Source organism: Oncorhynchus mykiss, chromosome 8 (genome assembly GCF_013265735.2).
Source record: "Oncorhynchus mykiss isolate Arlee chromosome 8, USDA_OmykA_1.1, whole genome shotgun sequence".
Classification (NCBI taxonomy): Eukaryota; Metazoa; Chordata; class Actinopteri; order Salmoniformes; family Salmonidae; genus Oncorhynchus; species Oncorhynchus mykiss.
In genome coordinates this window covers 71315760-71335154 of record NC_048572.1, presented here as the reverse complement: position 1 = coordinate 71335154, position 19395 = coordinate 71315760, and the positions used below count along the sequence as shown (strand labels likewise).

Genomic DNA, 19395 nt, shown 5'->3' with positions numbered 1-19395 from the left:
AAAGTAATGGACCTAGACAGCTGCCTTGGGGTATTCCTGATTCTACCTGGATTATGTTGGAGAGGCTTCCATTAAAGAACACCCTCTGTGTTCTGTTAGATAGGTAACTCTTTATCCATAATATATCAGGGGGTGTAAAGCCATAACACATACGTTTTGCCATCAGCAGACTACGATCGATAATGTTAAATGCCGCACTGAAGTCTAACAAAACAGCCCCCACAATCTTTTTATCATCAATTTCTCTCAGCTAATCATCAGTCATTTGTGTAAGTGCTGTGCTTGTTGAATGTCCTTCTCTATAATCATGCTGAAAGTTAGTCAATTTGTTTACTGTAAAATAGCATTGTATCTGGTCAAACACCATTTTTTCCAAAAGTTTACTAAGGGTTGGTAACAGGCTGATTGGTCAGCAATTTGAGCCAGTAAAGGGGGCTTTACTATTCTTAGGTAGAATTTTACTTTTGCTTCCCTTCAAGCCTGAGGGCAAACACTTTCTAGTAAATTGAAGATGTGGCAATATCGTCCGCTATTATCCTCAGTAGTTTTCCATACCGGTGGCTTGTCATTGTTGATAGACAACAATAATTTTTTCACCTCTTCCACACTAACTTTACGGAATTTAAAATGACAATGCTGGTCTTTCATAATTTGGTAAGACATACTTGGATGTGTAGTGTCAGCATTTGTTACTGGCATGTTATGCCTAAGATTAATTATTTTTTTAATTGGCAAAAATAGCAAAGTAGTTGGCAATATCATTTGGTTTTGTGATGAATGAGCCATCTGTTTCAATGAATGATGGAGCTGAAAATTGCCTTTTTTCGCAGAATTTCATTTAAGGTGCTCTAAAGCTTTTTACTATCATTTTTTTATTTAATTTATCTTGGTTTCATATTGTAGTTTCTTATTATTTTTATTCAGTTTAGTCACATGATTTCTCAATATGAAATACGTTTGCCAATCGGTTGTGCAGCCAGACTTCTTTGCCATTAATTTTGCCTCATCCGTCTCAAACATATAGTTTTTCAATTTCATATCAATCCACAGGGATTTAACCATTTTTACAGTAATTTTCTTAAAGGGTGCATGCTTATCAGCAACTGGAATAAGCAATTTCATAAATGTGTGTCACGCCCTGACCGTAGATTGCTTTGTATGTTTCTATTTTTAGTTTGGTCAGGGTGTGATGTGGGTGGGTATTCTATGTTGTAGGTCTAGGTTTTCTTTTTCTATGTGTTTGGCCTGGTATCGGTCTCAATCAGAGGCAGCTGTCTATCGTTGTCTCTGATTGAGAGCCATACTTAGGTAGCCTGTTTTCCCATTTTGAGTTGTGGGTGATTATTTTCCGTTTCAGTGTTTTCACCATACAGGACTGTTTTGGTTTTCCTTTATTCTTTTGTTTGTTTGTATTCAGTGTTCAGTTTATTAAAGGCATCATGAACACGTACCACGCTGCGCTTTGGTCTATTCCTTCTTCCACCAACGAAAATCATTACAATGTGTCAAGTGTAGTGTCTGTTTGCTCCTCATTACACACCAGTACTAACAGATATTCTTTACATCAATAACATAGGAATCACTACAAAACGTATTGGATGACTTCTTATACACTATATTAGGCCCAGGCTTTGGAACTTTGGTTTTCCTAGATATGACTACTATATTGTGATCAGTACATCCAATGGATCTGGATACAGCTTTCAAACAAATTTCTGCAGCATTAGTAAAGTTGTGATTAAAGCATGTTGATGATTTAATTCCTGTGCTGTTTATAACTACCCTGGTAGGTTGACTGATAACCTGAACCAGGTTGCAGGCACTGGTTACAGTTTGAACCTTTTTCTTAAGTGGGTAGCTTGATGAAATCCAGTCAATATTTAAATCACCCAGAAAATATAACTCTCTGTTGATATCACATTTATTATCAAGCATTTCACACGTTATCCAGATACTGACTGTTAGCACTTGATGGCCTATAGCAGCTTCCCACCAGAATGGGTTTTAGGTGAGGCAGATGAACATGTTATTATATTACTTTTACAGTATTTGACATGAGCTCCTCTCTAATCTTCACAGGAATGTGGTTCTGAATATAAACAGCAACACCTCCACCATCGGCATTTCCATATTTTCTATAAACTCTGCATCACAATGGTAGGGATTAGCTTAGTGTGTCTTCAGTCATTGATAAGTCATTGTCTCAACGCAGCCTTATAGTGCTGTGAAAGGATCCAGGATCCCAAATGATTTGGGTGGATCCCATCCTCCTTATAAAATGTGTTTTGTTTCCAAAAGGTAGCGAAATTGTCAACAAAAGTTAGACCCATTGAGCTGCAATAATCACGTAGCCAGTTTCTTACGTAGGTTGGTGACCTGCATGATCAACGAAGCCACCTCAAGACTATAATCCTCGGCAAGTAAAAAATTGCTGCATCGGTACTCCGAGTGGTCTGGTTTGTCCCGAAACAGTGCATAATAGATACAGCTCCTACAGTGCTGGAACCGTTAATTTATTTCTCCAGACAAAGAGGGCTCCATTGAAAAACTCATCTGGTACCAACTTCGTTATCAGTATTGCAGATAGCAGTATTGAGTAGCCTGGATGAATAAGGTGCCCAGAGTATACTGCCTGCTACTCTGTCCCAGATGCTAATATATGCATAGTATTAGTAGTATTGGGTAGAAAATACTCTGAAGTTTCTAAAACTGTTTGAATGATGTCTGTGACTATAACAGAACTCATATGGCAGGCAAAAACCTGAGACAAATCCAACCAGGATGTGGGAAATCTGTGGGAAATCATTTAAGTGATTGCCTATCCAATATGCTGTGTCTATTGGGACAGATTGCACTTCCCAAGGCTTCCAGCAGATGTCAACAGTCTTTAGAAAGTTGTTTGAGGCTTCTATTGTGGAAGGGTGTCGAATAAGAGCCGTTTCAACAAGTGGACTAGCCTGAGGCCAATCAGTTGTTTACTGCGCGGTCACGTGGGCGCACCGTTCCTTCTTTTTCCTCTGTAGTGAATACGCTATTGTCCGGTTAGAATATTATTGAAGACATATTATAAAAAGACCCTGAGGATTGATTGTAAAAATCGTTTGACATGTTTCTACAAACTGTAATGGAACTCTTTTGACTTTTCGTCTGGATTTTGCGCTCGCACATTGTGCCTTTGGAATAGTGAACTAAACGCGCAAACAAAACGGAGGTATTTGGACATAAATATGGACGTAATCGAACAAAACTAACATTTCTTGTGGAAGTATGAGTCCTGGGAGTGCATTCCGACGAAGATCAGCAAAGGTAAGTGAAGATTTATTATGCTATTTATGACTTTTGTTGGCTCCACAATTTGGCGGGTAACTGTATGGCTTGCTTTTGTGGCTGAACGCTGTCCTCAGATTAATGAATATTGTGCTTTTGCCGTAAAGCTTTTTGAAATCTGACACAGCGGTTGCATTAAGAACAAGTTTATCTTTAATTCTATGTAAAACATGTATCTTTCAAGTTTATGATGATTATTTCTGTTATTTGATGTGGCTCTCTGCAATTTCTCCGGATGTTTTGGAGGCACTTCAGCGGGATTCCATGACAAGAAATAGAGGTCCTTGCCGTTAAAAGCTAACCGCATCGCGGAATCCATTTAATGAATATCGGTTTTGATTCAATCAAAAATAACAAACCGAGAGTACAATGTTCAGCTGTGCACTCTGATGATGTGCGACGACATCATCAGAGCGTTCAGGACCTCATCCTGTTTCCATTAATCATCCTTGAGATTTTTCTACAACTTGATTGGAGTCCACCTATTGTAATTTCAATTGATAGGACATTATTTGGAAAGGCACACACCTGTCTATATAAGATCCCACTGTTGACAGTGCATGTCAGAGCAAAAACCAAGCTATGGTCGAAGGAATTGTCCGTAGAGCTTCCGAGACAGCATTGTGTCGAGGCACAGATCTGGGGAAGGGTACCAAAACACTTCTGTAGCATTGAAGGTCCCCAAGAACACAGTGGCCGCCATCATTCTTAAATGGAAAAAGTTTGGAACCACCAAGACCCTTCCTAGAGCTGGTCGTCCGGCCAAACTGAGCAATCGGGGGAGAAGGGCCTTAGTCAGGGAGGTGCTAAGAACTCCATGGTCACTCTGACAGAGCTCCAGAGGTCCTCTGTGGAGATGGGAGAACCTTCCAGAAGGACAAACTTCTCTGCAGCACTCCACCAATCAGGCCTTTAAGGTAGAGTGGCCAGACGGAAGCCACTCCTCTGAAAAAGTCACATGACAGCCCGCTTGGAGTTTGCCAAAAGGCACCTAAAAGACTCTCAGACCATGAGAAACAAGATTGAAATCTTTGGCCTGAATGCCAAGCGTCAAGTCTGGAGGAAACCTGGCACCATCCCTAAGGTGAAGCATGGTGGTGGCAGCATCATGCTGTGGGGATGTTTTTCAGAGGCAGGGACTGGGAGACTAATCAGGATCGAGGGAAAGATGAAAGGAGCAAAGTACTGAGAGATCCTTGATGAAAACCTGCTCCAGAGCATTCAGAACCTCAGACTGGGGCAACGTTTCACCTTCCAACAGGACAACGACCCTAAACACAGAGCCAAGACAATGCAGGGGTGGCTTCAGGACAAGTCTCTGAATGTCATTGAGTGGGCCAGCCAGAGCCCGGACTTGAACCCGATAGTACATCTCTAGAGAAACCTGAAAATAGCTGTGAATTGACGCTCCCTATCCAATCTGATAGAGCTTGAGAGGATCTGCAGAGAAGAATGGAAGAAACTCCCCAAATACAGGTGTGCCAAGCTTGTAGCGTCATACCCAAGACGAATCGAAGGCTGTAATCGCTGCCAAAGGTTCTTCAACAAAGTACTGAGTAAAGGGTCTGAATACTTATGTAATGTGAGATTTAGTTTATTAATTTAAAAAAAATTGAATTTGAAAACATTTCTAAAAACCTGTTTTTGCTTTTAAATTACGGGGCATTGTGTGTACATTGATAAGGGAATTTTTGTATACATTTTAGAATAAGACTGTAACGTAACTTAATGTGGAAAAAGTCAAAGGGTCTGAATACTTTCCGAATGCACTGTATTTGGCTTTCATAGAAAATATTATCTCAAATTGGACAAAACAATTCTCTGACTCTAGGGGCAAAAATTTGGACTGGACTGGACACTGGACATGTACAAATGCTCATCTCTAACTTTCACCAAATCTTCCTTTGAAAACCAGGTAATTTGTTGTATTTAGACAGATATTACCACCATAGAATAGAGGTGAGACCGTGAGAGGAAGGGCGTGGGGCAGCAATGTCGTGCTGTGGTGGGGGGGGGTCTGACAGAGCTGTCTGCCGGCTGGCTGCAGCGGAGTGTTTAAGAGGTATTAGCGGCCCAGCGGGACTCTGACAGAGACGGATGTTGCTGGCCGCTCAGCCTCCGCCAGGCGCCACGCACAGCGGCGAGCGCCATTATAAATACAGGCCAGCATGGTGGCCGGGCGTGGCGGGCACACAGCAGCAACAGCTAGCGCCATGTATGTCTCCATTACCCGGCCACCACAGGGGTGGGGGGATAGAGATGACCACCACCTCCGCCTCTACCCCCCCCCCCCTCCTAAGTTTATAATCAGAATCACACTAAGATGGGGTACTAATAATCAGAGGCTGAAAGGTCTTTGCTAACATTTTTATCTCTCAGAAACCTTCTTCAGAAATGTATCAATTTGTGTACATAACAGTTAAATCATTCATTTCCACCTTTTGTGAGGGACAAGCTTGCATGTTTCGCTAATGAATGTAAAGTATATTCTACACATATCCCTTAAACAGTCAACTACAAACGGAGCTATACTAAATGTAGGGTTACTCACATGTAAACTGGGGTGGTAAGTGAGAAGGCCGTTGTCACACAGTGTGACGTATTTCTTCTTCCACTCCTTATTCAGGGACTTCCCACTTCTCTTCAGAAGGATGCCCTGGAGGAGAGAGAAGAGAAGAAGAGAGGGTCAGAAGATGTCTTCCTCCAGCTAAACACAATGGACTAGAACATATAATGTAACTAACTTGGGATGACAATAAGAACACTTGCTCTATCCTTAGATCAGGCCAGAGTGGATACAACAGTCATTTTACAGCAGCAGGTTGCCTGTATGTGAGTGTGTGAGTACAAACTTTTTCAACCTCATTGGTCACTGTAAAACTCATTGGTCACTGTAACCCCATGGTCAATGCAATACAACAACGGTCAACGGTGTAATCAATGTTCAACGTCTATAGATGATATTTAACGGTGACCACTTGAACCTTCAGAATTGGTGCTGTCCTACTGTAACCGACTGTCTCACATTCAAAGTGAGCAGAGACAATCCAATTTGCCCATGTATTCATTCATCCCCATGTCCTGACCAGTTGAACTCTGGAGGACCCCTTCATCCAGGGATTAGGTGTGTGATCTCCCCCTCTTCAAAGCCTTGACTCAGCCCCTCCCCTCTATTCCACCATTATCTTCTGGAGCCTTAACTCCTCAGATGTTTGACTTTATCTGCTTAGTCAATCCAGGGTAAACAATGGCAGTTCCTGGGGCTGTGAGGGGGTCTTTGTGGCTGGGGGGCGGTGACGGTCCTCTGGGGGTAAGGACCAGGGAGGACCAAGAGAGAGGCATGCTTAATTAGGGGATTAGCAGCGGAGTGTTGTGCTTTTACAACCAGGGTTCTGTGTGTGTGTGTTTTGCCTCTGTGTGTGTGCCTTTTTCCTCTGTGTGTGTGTGTGTGTGTGTGTGTGTGTGTGTGTGTGTGTGTGTGTGTGTGTGTGTGTGTGTGTGTGTGTGTGTGTGTGTGTGTGTGTGCTAAATAGGGTACCCTCACCCTCCGATGTTGTCCTAGGCTGGGTCATCCTCCAGGGCTGTATAATCCTGATTAACACATCAGGAAGGGCCTGACCCTTGGTGACCCAGGGACCAGCCTGGGGGCCGACTATCATCCTAATCCTGGCCCCGGTCCTCCTGCCTTGATCTGGACCTGGCCCCAGCTTCCTCATGCTGGGGCCCCAGGACAGCCTCTGTATGCCCAGAGAGAGGAGCTCTATACCCTGCTGAGGCAGCATTTATAGTAGCTGGGAACTTAAATAAAGGACATCTGAGGATAATGCTACTGAAATTCTATCAACACATCTCCTGTGCTACACGTGCATCGAGGACTCTGGATCATTGCTACTCTCCCTTCCGGGATGGTTACAAGTCCCTCCCCCACCCTCCCTTCGACAAATCAGATCACACTTCCATTCGGCTCCTCCCCACCTATAGGCAGAAACTTAAGCAGGAAGCACCCGTCGTAAGGACTGTGCAACATTGGTCTGACCAATTGGAATCTATACTTCAAGATGGTTTTGGTCACGAGGACTGGGAAATGTTCTCGGTAGCTTCGGAGAATAGCATTGACGTATACATTGACTCGGTGAATGGGTTCATCAGGAAGTGCATAGAGGATGTTGTTCCCACTGTGACGATTGGAACTTATCCAAACCAAAAACAGCAAAACTGAAAGCGCGAACCATCACATTTAACCATGGCAAGGTGACTGGGAACATGGAGGTCTACAAACAGACCAGCCATGACCTCCCTAAGGCAATCAAAGAACGAAACGACAGTACAGGGACGAAGTGGATTCACAATTCAATGGCTTAGACATGAGACGTACTGTATGTGCAAGGGACTCAAGACAATCACAGATTATAAAGGGAAAGCCAGGCACCTCGTGGACACCGACATCTCGCTCCTGGACAAGCTAAACACCTTCACCAGCTTCGGGGAAAACAACATCAAGCCGCCGACACGGGCCCCGGCCGCTCACAAGGACTGTGTGCTGTTGTTCTCCGTGGCCTATGTGAGTAAGTCATTTAAAAGTTTTAACCATCACAAGGCTACCTGCCCAAACGGCAACCCAAGATGAGTTCTCAGAGCATGTGCAGACCAGCTGGCTGGAGTGTGAACGAACATATTCAATCTCTCCATATCCCAGTCTGTTTTCCCCACTTGCTTCAAGATGTCAACCATTGTTCCTATACCCAAGAAAGCGAAGGTAACTGAACTAAATGACTATAGCCCCGTAGCACATACTTCTGTCATCATGAATTGCTTTGAGAGGCAAGTTAAGGATCATATCACCTCCACCTTACCTGACACCCTAGACCCACTACAATATGCATACCACCCCAACAGCTGTTCATCGACTACAGCTCAGTCTTCGACACCATATTGCCCTCCACCCTGGGTCTTAACCCCTCCCTGTGTAACTGGGTCCTGGACTTCCTGAGGGGTTGACCCCAGGTGGTGAAGGAAGGCAACAAAACCTCCTCCACACTGATATTCAACACGGGGGCCCCATAAGGGTGGTGCTCAGCCCCCTTGTACTACCCGTTCACCCATGACTGTGTGGCCATGCAAGTCTCCAACTCAATCATCAAGTTTGCTTTCGACAAAACAGTGGTAGGCATGATTAGCAACAACAACGAGACAGCCTACTGGGAGGAGGTGAGGGCCCTGGAGGAGTTGTGCCAGGAAAATAACCTCTCCCTCAACAAAATGAAGGAGCTGATTGTGGACTACAGGAGACAGCAGAGAGAGCACACCCCCATTACCATCGACAGGGACGCAATGGAGAGGGTCAAAAGCTTCAAGTTCCTTAGCGTGCACATTACTAAGGACCGCAACAGCGCCTCTTCAACCTCAGGAGGCTGAACTAATTCAGCTTGGCCTCTAAGACCCTCACCAATTTCTACAGATGCACCATCAAGAGAATTCTGTCAGACTATCACCGCCTTCTATGGCAACTGCACCGCCCACAACCGCAGGGCTCTCCAGAGGGTGGTGTGGTCAGCCCAACGCATCACCGGGGGCACACTGTCTTCCCTCCAGGAAATCTACAGCACACAGTGTCACAGGAAGGCCAAGAAGATCATCAAAGACCTCAGTTACCCGAGCCACGGCCTGTTCACCCGGCTACCATCTAGAAGGTGGAAACAGTAGAGGTGCATCAAAGCTGGAACTGAGAGACTAATAAACAGCTTCTATCTCCACGCCATCAGACTGTTCAAAAGTCACCACTAGCCGGCCTCCACCCAGTATCATAAGCTAAAAACACAAGCATTTCGCTGCACATGCAATAACATCTGCAAATCTGTGTAAGCGACCAATAAACTTTGATTTGATTTAAGCTTTGCTAAACACACCCATAACCACCCTATTAGAGGGCCCCAGCAGGCCTTTAATCATCACTATCAAGAGGTTTTTTTGAATGTCTTGTCTTGAAGTTTGATAACCACATACAATTACATGCTGCTGTTATTAGTGACATTTCAAAGATGGATTTTGTAAACATCTTTATATTAGCTTGTGCGAAACCTGCTCTTTCACACCCATACTCTTCATGATTTTGTCTTTGTGACTGAAAGCTTGGCCTATTAAATGACTAAGACTGGCATTGATCTAAGTGTGCACAAACTATTTTTTCTATGATTTGGTCTATAAAATAACTGAAAACACATTTTAATGGCTTTATGATCTTCTGAAGTAAATGGTGCTGTCACAAGGCCTCTGGCAACGGTGTAATGCATGTTCTACACACAAATAATGTTACACATCTCCTGTCCTTATTGAACCAGACAGAAATCTATACATGTAATCAGTGGACCAACACAAATTCATCACTGGTTTGAAAAGATCGATAATAATACTGAGAGGATTAATATTAGTCCGTATTAGTCCAATATAGGAACTTTTTACACAACCAATTCATTTTAACTAATTGACCTGTCAGAAAAGATAGCAAAATAAAAACAATTGAATCCTCTATAATATATTATGAAATTGAACACAATGAGAATAATTTAGTAATAATTTTAAAATATTAGAAGAATGAATTGATCACTTAAAGCAAATAGTTTTATTTTATCATGGCAGTAATAGAGTGAATGGGGGCATGCCGTGAACAGACGTTATTTTTTTTATTGCGTTTCACCTTCTGTTTCTCCTTCCTTCCCTCCCTCTCTCTCTCCCACTCACACACACTCAACCATGATCACCATGTTCAGGCTGTGCGACATAAGGAGACAGGCCGATCGCCAGACGCGCTCTCCGTGTCCAGACAATTGTCATATCTACACAGAGGAGATAGTATCTTCCCTTTCCATTGTCACGCTCCTGGAAAAAAATCTGCATCCTGCCACGGTGGCTGAGTGATAGCCCGGGCCTTTGTGACAGCCAGCCGGAGGAGAACAGAAGAAAGAGAAGGGGGGTTTGGGAAAGGGGGGAATAGAGAGAAGAGAGAGGGCAAGAAGAAAAGCCTAATGTCGACAGCTCCTCGGCAGTGAGTGCATTGTTGCCCTTATTTACCATTTTTACATATGGGGGGTCGGGGTGGACAGAGGGAGGGGAGGAGGAGGGGTAGGGGAGGGGTGGCAGGCAGTGTGTAATTTGCCCAATAGGGGGTAATTAAGCTCACATTGGCACTTTGATCTTCCTGATTGTGCATTTCACTGGCCAGGTCAGGACATCAGCTACTCTTAATACACCCCCCCCCTGCCCTGCCTGGGTAGATCATGGGACGGGAGCTGGTCTTATCTTATTGTCTGAAGATGCTATGATACCCACCCAGGGAAGTGGCCATACTTCAGGCCATAATCAGATAGGGAGGAATCAATGGGAGAGCTTACAGTAACTATGTATGTTTAGGGGGTGGGGGTTCTTTAAGATCTCTGTCAACTGACCTCCCTCTCACTTGGCCCTGGTGGCCTAATCCCATTAAACCTGATTTAAACCTGGTCACTGATATGGAGGAGAATTTTGCTGATCATTAGGTGTGCTTTGCTTTAGATTTCTTACATAAGGATATTATAATTTGATTTCTTTGGCCCGATCTACAGTTTAAGAGATTAACACCAAACCAACTTTTAAACATGCCGACTTGCCCCAATCTAGATTTCTTGAGAAAACATTTTTCATAGCATTTATACTTTATGTACTACAGCAATATTTCAAATGAGCTTCCAATGCATTTCAATGGAAATAAAACAGCCATAGATTTATAGCTCAGACATACCGGTAAGATTGTCAAACGTTTGCATGCCGACAGCACTTAGCACCTCTGAACAGTGTTAGCAGTCCACCTCTTTTGTGTTCACACAGCAAAGAATTTGAAGCCGTCATCCACTCAGCCTTGTTAAATACTCCAAACCAGAAGGTGGCAGTAGTGTTGTTTGGAAATGTATGTCCACGTGTGTTGCTGTGTTACAGATCTGTGAAGTCCCTCAATCAGTAGTGAATTTCAAGCATAGATTCAACCACAAAGACCAGGGAGGTTTTTCAATGCCTCACAAAGAAAGGCACCGATTGGTAGATGTGTACAAAAAAAGAATGAGAAGCTGAATATCCCTTTGAGCATGGTGAGGTTATTAATAAGGCTTTGGATGGTGTATCAATACACCCAGCCACAACAAAGATACAGGCATCCTTTCTAACTCAGTTGCCGAAGAATAAGGAAACCTCTCAGGGATTTCACCAAGAGGACAATGGTGATTTTAAAACAGTTAGAGTTGAAGGAAAAAGGAAACAGCACACTGCTCTTGATAGTATCACTGATCTTTAATAAGCTTATTAAAGATCAGTGATACTACAAGAGCAGTGTGTGGTTTCCTTTTTCCTTCATCTTGTTCAATTGTTGCCATGCACCTGCAAATAAGATTGCTCAGATGTGCGAGTGCCTTTTGAATTTTGTAAAACAGTTAGAGTTGAATTGTTGTGATAGGAGAAAACTGAGGATGGATCAAAATCATTGTAGTTACTCCACAATACTAACCTAAATGGCAAAGTGAAAAGAAGGAAGTCTGTACAGAATAAAAAATATTCCAAAACATGCATCCTGTTTGCAACAAGGCACTTAAGTAATACTGCAAAGAATGTGGCAAAGAAATTAACTTTTTGTCCTGAATACAAAGTCTTGGGTTTGTGGCAAATCAAATACAACAAATCCTTATGCTTATAGCTTTATTATGTTTATTTTATCCTAAAAACCTCCCTAGTCCTTGCAGATGAAAAGCATAGAGTACAAGTATGGTGGTGGCTGCATTATGTTATGGGTTTGCTTTTCATCGGCAAGGACCAGGGAGGTTTTTAGGATAAAAGAAACGTAATAAAGCTATAAGCATAAGAAAAACCCTAGAGGAAAACCTGCTTTCCATCAGACACAAGGAAATGAATGTACCTTTCAGCAGGACAATAACCTAAAGTACAAGACCAATTATAAACTGGGCGGTTCGAGCCCTGAATGCTGATTGGCTGACAGCCGTGGTATATCAGACCGTACAACACGGTGTGACAAAACATTTATTTTTACTGCTCTTATTACGTTGCTAACCAGTTTATAATAGCAATAAGGCACCTCATCGGTTTGTGGTGTATGGACAATATACCACGGCTAAGGGCTGTGTCTAGGGCCTCCATGATGCGTTGTGCCTAAGAACAGCCCTTAGCCGTGGTATATTGGCCATATACCATACCCCCTTGTGCCTTATTGCTTAAATATAGACTGGAGTTGCTTACCAAGACATCATTGAACATTCTTGAGTGATCTAGTTACAGTTTTGACTTAAATCATCTTGATAATCTATGGCAAGACTTGAAAATGGCTGTCTAGCAATGATCAACAATCAACTTGACATAGCTAAGAGACTTACCCAAAAAGACTGTAATCACCACCAAATGTGCTTCTACAAAGTATTGACTCAGGGGTGTGACTATGTAAATTAGTTAATTCTGTATTTCAATTTAAAAAATGCTTTTATTTTATTTTACATGTCACTTTGTCATTATGGGGTATTGTGTGTAGATGGGTGATAAAAACATATATTTAATCAATTTTGAATTCAGGCTGTAACACAACAAAATATTAAATAAGTCTAAGGGTATGAATACATTCTGAAGGCACTGTAGATTCCACATGTTAGCTAACTAGCTGTGCTAATGTTGCTATTTTGTAGAAATCCCTTGTTGATACTAGCCAGATGGCCACAGATGATGAAGAAACAATTTAATTCACTCTCCATAATCCAATAGTGCCAGTGCCAGCCCACAGCCAAATGTTTAGCGAGCTAGCTAATGTTAGCATATTCGCTAGCTAACACAAAATAGCTGGCTAGCTAAGGACACTGCACAAACTCGGCTGCTAACACAGGCAGCTGTTTCATGTAAACTAATCCATTGTGATGTAATTTTAATACAATACTAGTTACAGTGGTTAGCTAGTTTGGAGGAAGTATTTAGTGTTGTGTGCATTGCGTATGTGCACTTAACTAGATACCATCCCATAGCGTACAGTACACTGGATATGAAGTGTGACTGGCTCGTGACATTTAACCGTAGATGTATGGATAAAATGCTGTCTTTTTAAAAACTTTTTGCAGTCACTCTTGTTGGATCCCCAATGTGGGGGTTCATGCTCTCTGATTGGCTCAAAATCAAGTTGTTGGCCACTAACAAGCATTGTGATTCTACAAGTAGAAACGGCAGGTTCTTCACTACTGGGTCGGCAAGCAGCAGATACCACTTGTGTTCTAGCAAGAGAAGGAACGGCCTCCCAGCGTGATAAGTACCTACCGGCAGTGAGATTCTCTGTGTGCTTCATGCTTTACATGGTGACAGTTTAGACCGTAACGTACCTAGTCTTCAAGCGTTTTGGTCAGAAACGCAATTCAAACTTTAAAATGTGCAGACCGGTCTGGAATCGTGCGCTTGTCAAATACTTTTTAAAACCATTAATACTTTTTGAACTATAAAATATTAAGTGTTGATAATAGGCTTGAATGGGAAGTATTTGAATTTGCCACTGCTCTTACACATTTTAAGCTATTGAAACCAAACCAACATTGGCATATTCAGACTGACCCTACTTAGATTGCTTGTCAAAATAATTTCAATACCATACATATTTTTGCACCATAAACATTTTAAATTAGCATAAATTGACATACAAATACACGGTCCTGCTCCTCAGCCAATAAAGCTACAAGCCCAACTATAAAACATTCAGGCTATCCTAACTTCAAATTCATTCAAATCTTTATCAACTATAACTATATAAATTAGCATAAAATAACCCAGAAATGGTAACTCTTGAACCGTTCAAGCTAGAGACACCAAACCAATGCTCACATGTTCAAGCTAGCTGATGCTATCCAATCAGTTTAAGCTAGAGACACCAAACCAACTTTCTCATGTTCAGGCTATCCTAACTTCAAATTCTTGAACTTGTATCAACTTTATCTATATAAATTTGCATACAGTTGCATAAAATCATCCAGAAACGGTAACTCTTGAACCGTTCAAGCTAGAGACACCAAACCAATGCTCACATGTTTAAGCTAGTTGATGCTATCCAATCGGTTTAAACTAGAGACACCAAACCAATGCTCACATGTTTAAGCTAGTTGATGCTATCCAATTAGTTTAAGCTAGAGACACCAAACCAATGCTCACATGTTTAAGCGAGTTGATGCTATCCAATCAGTTTAAGCTAGAGACACCAAACCAATGCTCACATGTTTAAGCTAGTTGATGCTATCCAATCAGTCAATTAAAATGTCAAAACCCTAAATACTAGCAAGCACACCCTAAAAAAGCTAGCAAGCACACCACACTTTCTTTAAGAAATGCACTTTTCTAGTTACAGTTCTCATTGGGAACAAATGGAAATTCAAAGTTTTTTCTCCATTTGCCAATATTTCCCATGTGTTTCGTTGATTTTATACTTGTATTCTTTCTAAATGTCCAGAAATGAGGACAGCTTCCTGAACAGCAGGGAATACTTGGCCTATCACGTTTAAAATTAAGTGTACACTGACCATTCCCATAATTCCTGGTTCAGAAGGATAATTCTAGGATAAGGATGCTGACCCTTTCTAAAAGCCCTCATACAATCAGCAGAGAATAATGCATGTGTCAATGACTCCTCATCCTGGTTCAAAGTTATACCCTTAAAACAAATTACCCATACTCAATGTGAAGTGTTATTCTCCTGCACTTCTAAAAAGAAAGGGAAATTAATATTAAAGACTGTAGAATTCAAACTATATTTGAAGCTTGGTTACATGCCCAGGCTCATGATTCTTACACATGACCGCTTTAAGTGTTTTAATGCAATGTTATATTTGCTCATAGTGTTTTTGAAATAGATTTTTGGGGACTAGTAAACTATGATGATCAGATTTAGACGCTTGCATTTTCTTGTAAAATGAAGAGACAACAAAGTTAGTTTTTTTTTCTAATAACACGAAAAAGTAACATAAAATATGTCTGATGGATATATAACATACCACAACATTCGGAGAGGCATTACAAGCTACATTGCCAGAGAAATCTCTAATGCTGAAAATAATACCTTGTCAATATGTGACACCTAAACATACCAGAATATGATTGCATAACATTTGACAACTGCTTTGGCCAATAGTGCCTAATAGTCTAAATCTTTGAACCCATCCAACCTGACATCTATACATCCAGTAAGGACATAATCTAAAGATTATGATGTGTATGTCTTGATATCCGTGCAAGAAAATTCTGATGTTCTTTTTCATGTAATTCTGTGAACCCTTAGCACTACTGGTTTCTCTTATTCCTAATGTTGTATCACAGCACCATCTAGTGGATATATATTTTTCTTACTCTACCCACCCACACTAAACATTTCCTGAACACTTATGCAAACACACTCCCCAGATCATATCTATGGTCAAAACTTGTCAAATATTAATGTGTATATATGCACTAATGGGCAGAAATGTGCTACTTACACAGTGAATGTGCTATACTTACGTGAAAACTATTGTTGTGCCAAAAGCGACACCCTATTCCCTATATAGTGCACTACTCTTGACCAGGGCCATTGGCAAAAGTTGTGAACTATATAGGGAATATGGTGTGATTTCAGACACAACCTATGACTAGTGTAGTAGTAGAGAGAGGCACTCACCTGTTTGATGGGTATGGCCCTTCCACTGCCTATGCTATCTGTTTTACTGTCAGTGTTCTTTGCCTGTTCACTGTTGGCTTTCCGTGACTGCAAGGAAACAAGAGAGTCAGTCAGTCAGTCACAGCAACAAACCATGGCGATGGGGTGGGAGTTGAGTGAGGTGCGTGTATCAAGGTGAGCATGGGGGTCAGAGGTAAGAATGTTTGGAGGTTGGGGTGTGTGGATCGTGTGTGTCCGGAGAGGGGTTTGGGGGGGCGGACTCAACATCGCAAAACAAAATTCTCAACAACAACAAAAAGCTAAACAAACAAGCAGACCAGCGTAACATACAGCGGGAACATCAACGTGCGTGCAGTAATAACAAAAGAACAGACCAGAACAGAACATAAGAAACATCTCAACACTTAATAAATAGGCAGTAGACCAAAAGACCACATTGAGTCATGACTCAGTCCTGTAAACCCATGGGAGATCCATCCCGCTGTTAGGCCCACAGTGGACCCTTCCAGATCTGAGAGGAACACCCCTCTCTCAGGCCCACAGTGGGCCCTTCCAGATCAGTCCCAAATCAAGTTTCTAAGGCCTGCAGGGGCTTTTTGCATAGATCCATTGACAAGTCAAGTTGTAATGCAATAAAAAGTAGAAAAGGCAGGTTAGGGGGAGAGAAGGTTATTATACAAGACGGACAAAGAAAGTTATCAAATAGGAATTTCATATTGCTTTTCCTCCCAACCTTAAACCTGTGAAATTCCTGTTGAAACACCAGGTGGGAAAATGCATTTCAAATCATCCACAGTGTTAGGGTTAGAAGTACAGGTGCTGTTAAACATGTTCATTATAAACAACAGTGGAACCCATCAGTGAACAGGTGCAGCAGCACATTTCACCAACACCTGCTGCAAATACATGACATTTCAAATGACAGACTGTGCAGGGAAAATAGTCAAGCAGTGAACATACAGTATTATCCCATGTTATGACAAACAGAGTACTTAGACACAGAAGATCCCCAAAGCACAGACTAACAGGTGAAGAACAGGAAATGTCACTCATAACCAACAGACAAGACTATTATGATCTCACTCAGAACAGGATGAAGGGATGCCCAATCAGTCACCAATGGAGAGAGGTAGAGTCTGAGTTCAAGTAAACCAACTCTGGTTTATCATTTTCAACATTTTATTGTTTTATTCAGATAATTTTTGTTTCTATACAGACACCATACAAATTAAGTCACAGGTTTCACTTTCAAATAAGATCAACATAATGAGCCAAACATTGCAGTTCCCACAAAATATAGGATGGACAATAAAGGCATCTTTTTTTATTTTTGATATATTTCATATGTATATCATATACTTTCTATAGAGTACCATTGTAAATACAATACAAGATATACAGCAGTCTTATATTTTTCAATACCTAAATGATATAAAAGCGATTATGGAATAAGTTCATAATCTTCATACCAAACCCAAATTGAAATAAATTAATAAAGAAGAAAACAAGTAAATAAATATCAATAATAAAGAATAGAGAAATGAATAATTCCAAAATCATAGTCAAATTAAATAAATAGAAACTACATTCATACAAGTCGGTGCAATCCATTTGCCATTCGTTATTCATTATTCTGTATGATACCACTTCTCCCTGACGCCCTACTCTTATTTTTATGAAGGCCTTCATAAAACTATCCAACATCACCCCTAACATACCCTTATTTAAGTTGACCACATATTCAAGTCCATTCAAGACTTTCCTTGAAAAGAAAGAGAAATGAAAAAAACAAAACAATAAAAAGAAAGAGGGAAGTCAACAACTGAACGTACTTCACACCTCTAGTTAGGGTTGCAGAATTCTGGGAACTTTTAATAAATTCTCTGGTTTTCTAGAAATCCTGGTTGGAGATTTCTGGATTTCCTGCTTATTATCTCCTGATTCTGGAATCATCCAACCGTGATTCTGGGAAAACCAGGGAATTTATTGAAGGTTGACCGAATTTTGCAACCTTCCCTCGAGTCCTCGTTTTATGGCAAAAAGCAGTTTGATGTCATGTAAGAGAGAAGTGATGTCATGTAAGAGGGAAGTGATGTCATGTAAGAGGAAGTGTCCTTTGAGTGGTTGAATCATAATTCCAAGCGTGACTTAACTGTACACAGACTGTTTGTATGGGTGGAAAGTTTGAAGTACGGAGGTGGGGTATAAGAACGGGGGGGGGGGCATTTCCAGCCGAAAAGAGTCCCTACATTCTGTCACACTCCAGAGTGTGTGAATATGACCGTTTTTCACTTTGAGCATGAACTGACTCCCAAACGTCCAACGTTACTTGTTGTCTTGTCACAAAGCTGTATGGTTTCCATAGTGCATCATGTATTACCCAGGATGCATTACCCAGGATGCAAAGGGGACAATAGGGTTAAGCAGCAAAAACTATTTTAATGCTCTAGTCCCTAGGCATTACTCCTCCTTATTGGGAATGACAGGCCAGAGGGACAACTCATTTAGGGGTGCAATGCGGTTTGATTTTTGATACCACAGAGCTCTTCTAATGCGGAAGGAGTTAGAAAGCCCTTTTTGATGAAGAAAGGTTGGGAACAGTAGCAGAAATCTGCAAATATCGAAAATAAAAAACATTCCAGAGCGTTTTTTTATTTTTTTCCTTAAGGGTGTATATCCAGTAAAACGTACAAAAGTAATGAAAGGAACTAAAAACATGTCAACAAAATGGCTGACAATTATACAGGAGAGTTGAAGGCTATGAGGTTTAGATGTGACAAAATGGGGGGGGGGGGGGGAGTATGCAAAAAGGTACTCTTCAATTCGTCATGACAATGTTTATGAAAATAAAGAAAGAACAAAAATGCCTCAAACCTATTGATGTGGTTACTAAACCATGGAAGCACTAGGAAAGGATTTCTGTGTACTCAGCTGACACCTAGTGGCCATTACTAGTCATGACAGAAGTGGGTTGAGGGTGATTGATGACTATGGCTGGTTTGACTGAACTGACTGGTGGTGAAAAGACATGGTGGATAAACCAACATCTTTCTGAGTAAAGCTTTTAGGACCTTTGAGAAATAAAATCACCCTAAAACTATTATCAAAAGCTCCAATAGAGGCAGAGTCACCTGTCAATTTGCAATGCACTATAAAGCTAAATGTCCAAATGTTTTCAAGGTAGCCTATTTCAGCAAATTAAAATATTAAAATGGTGCCCAGTGACCAATAAATATATAGTTAGTAACTTAAATCAATGATATTCATATTTGTAATAAAATTGTTTTTTTGTTGCTTTTGAGATGACGTCAAAGCCCTTCAGATATCCCAAATACTGATTAGACAAATCAAAATCAAATAAAATGTTA

General features: G+C 41.3%; 1 protein-coding gene across 4 annotated transcripts in view; it reads right to left on the bottom strand.

Annotated features, from left to right (window-relative positions):
* The window catches only part of LOC110530474 (arf-GAP with GTPase, ANK repeat and PH domain-containing protein 3), a 276915-nt gene that overhangs the window by 77142 nt on the left and 180378 nt on the right, over positions 1-19395 (bottom strand). For all 4 annotated transcript variants that reach the window (XM_036986120.1, XM_036986119.1, XM_036986118.1 and 1 more), the window contains exons 9-10: positions 16028-16114; positions 5879-5983 (exon numbers count right to left, since the gene is read on the bottom strand). In XM_036986120.1, coding sequence (XP_036842015.1) covers positions 5879-5983; positions 16028-16114 — 192 coding nt within the window. The remainder of the gene's footprint in view (positions 1-5878; positions 5984-16027; positions 16115-19395) is intronic.